Here is a 1872-nt window from a genome sequence, read left to right on the forward strand (position 1 = left end):
TTGGTGAATGTTGTATTGTGGCTTGGGGGGTTTCTCGCCAGTGCGGGATGGTGGTCCTGCAGCACTTTGTTTTCTATGTACTGCAGATACGTCGACGACTGCTTCATCGTTACCAAGGACACTGATAAATTAATGTAGCTCCGACAAAACCTACAGGACAATTCTGTGCTTAAATTTACCCACGAAATAGCCACTGACAAAACCATCAATTTTCTGGATGTACATATCGACGCCAACAACAGCACATACGCCACATCTGTCTATCAAAAACCCACTAGCCAGGGAATCTACCTCAACGCTCAAAGTGAATGCCCTCAAAGATACAAAACTGGAACCATCCACGCCCTCATCCACCGTACCTACAAAATATCCTCAGATTGGAATCTATTTCACAACAGAATTCGTACACTTCGACAAACATTCATCAATAATGGATATAGTAATACCACATTCGACAAGACACTTCAACGATACCTGGACAGCCGCCAAAAAAACACCACTACCGACAACTCCACTGAACAACTCAAAGTCTACTATAAAAACCAATTCTCCACTGCATACAGACAGACGAACGGATTCTAAAGGATATCGTTTACAAAAATACTACACCAAAGAAACAGAACACAAAACTGCAACTCAACATCTACTACAAGTCTACCACAATGTCGGACCTTATCGTGAAAAACAGCCCTGCTAAAAAGACAACAGATCTACAGCAAGTGAACGCCATTTACGAGTACAAGTGTAATAAAGGAGACTGCGAGCTCCTGGCAAATGCCTCCTACATCGGAATGACTACCACAACCCTGTCAAGACGCCTAACAATGCACCTACAAAATGGAGCCATCAAAGAACATTGTGCCCGCATCCAAAACCAAAAACTCACACGTCAGGACCTAGTACTAAAAACACCAAAGTAAACCGCCGATTTAATGACTTCACAACTCTTCAAATACACGAAGCAATAAAAATCCTACAGCAAACTTCCATAATCAATAAACAATCGACAGGAACAGCACAAACACTGCTACTTCTTGGCGATAAACCCCCAAGCCACAACACAACACTCCACCAATTAACGCCTTCCACAAGCTAGATACCACCACCTGTTTACCCATACCTATAAATATCCACCAACAGTAATCACAATTCACACAACATTCAGCCTTGATAATGGATGCAGAACGCATTCGAAACGCATCGGCCAACTCATCACTATCTACAACTTTTACCCGTTGTTCTAACAATGTTAAGACGGCTTATCTGAGCTAATGCTCTGGTGACTCACTATGAGCACAACTGCAGTATTTCATACCTAGAAAGAAAAACATGAATTCATTCCAATGGTTTCCCCGAATGAAGATAATTTTACCATGGCATAAAAACTACAAACCAATGAGCTCTATATCACATAAACATTTGATGAAATAAACTTTCTCATATTTGTTCAAAGTAATAATTATGCAAGAGTTCTCAGAAAAACTATTAATCAAGTATTTTGAATTTTCTTTACAATTATGAGGTTTGTACAATATTACTGGGTTAGCCGTCACAATAGATTTCTAGCAGTATTTATATAAAGAACTCAGAAAAACATATCATACAGTGACCCTAAGTTAATTTATGATATATAATTCATTGCATATTCTCTATAATTACCTGCCATATGTACAAGATCCATTAAAGGAAGTAACAAAGGCTGACTTCTAGCCTGAAGAAAAAACAGCACCATAAGTGAGAGTGAGAAGTTAGAAATCCACCTGCCTGGAACATCATGAGTAAGGTGGTTCTCTCGGGCCCATTTCCTAACAGTATATACCAGTGGCCGTATACGTGGGTCTAGTTCGCCACATAAATAAAGCAGTTTTGACA

General features: G+C 39.7%; 1 protein-coding gene across 1 annotated transcript in view; it reads right to left on the minus strand.

The window, feature by feature from the left end:
* LOC106466974 (poly(A) RNA polymerase, mitochondrial-like) overlaps positions 1 to 1872 on the minus strand; it is a 90849-nt gene that overhangs the window by 5003 nt on the left and 83974 nt on the right. The window contains exon 7 of the mRNA XM_022395061.1: positions 1660 to 1870. Within this exon, the coding sequence (XP_022250769.1) occupies positions 1660 to 1870 (211 nt within the window). The remainder of the gene's footprint in view (positions 1 to 1659; positions 1871 to 1872) is intronic.

This window comes from Limulus polyphemus, unplaced genomic scaffold (genome assembly GCF_000517525.1).
Source record: "Limulus polyphemus unplaced genomic scaffold, Limulus_polyphemus-2.1.2 Scaffold2444, whole genome shotgun sequence".
NCBI classification, from domain to species: domain Eukaryota; kingdom Metazoa; phylum Arthropoda; class Merostomata; order Xiphosura; family Limulidae; genus Limulus; species Limulus polyphemus.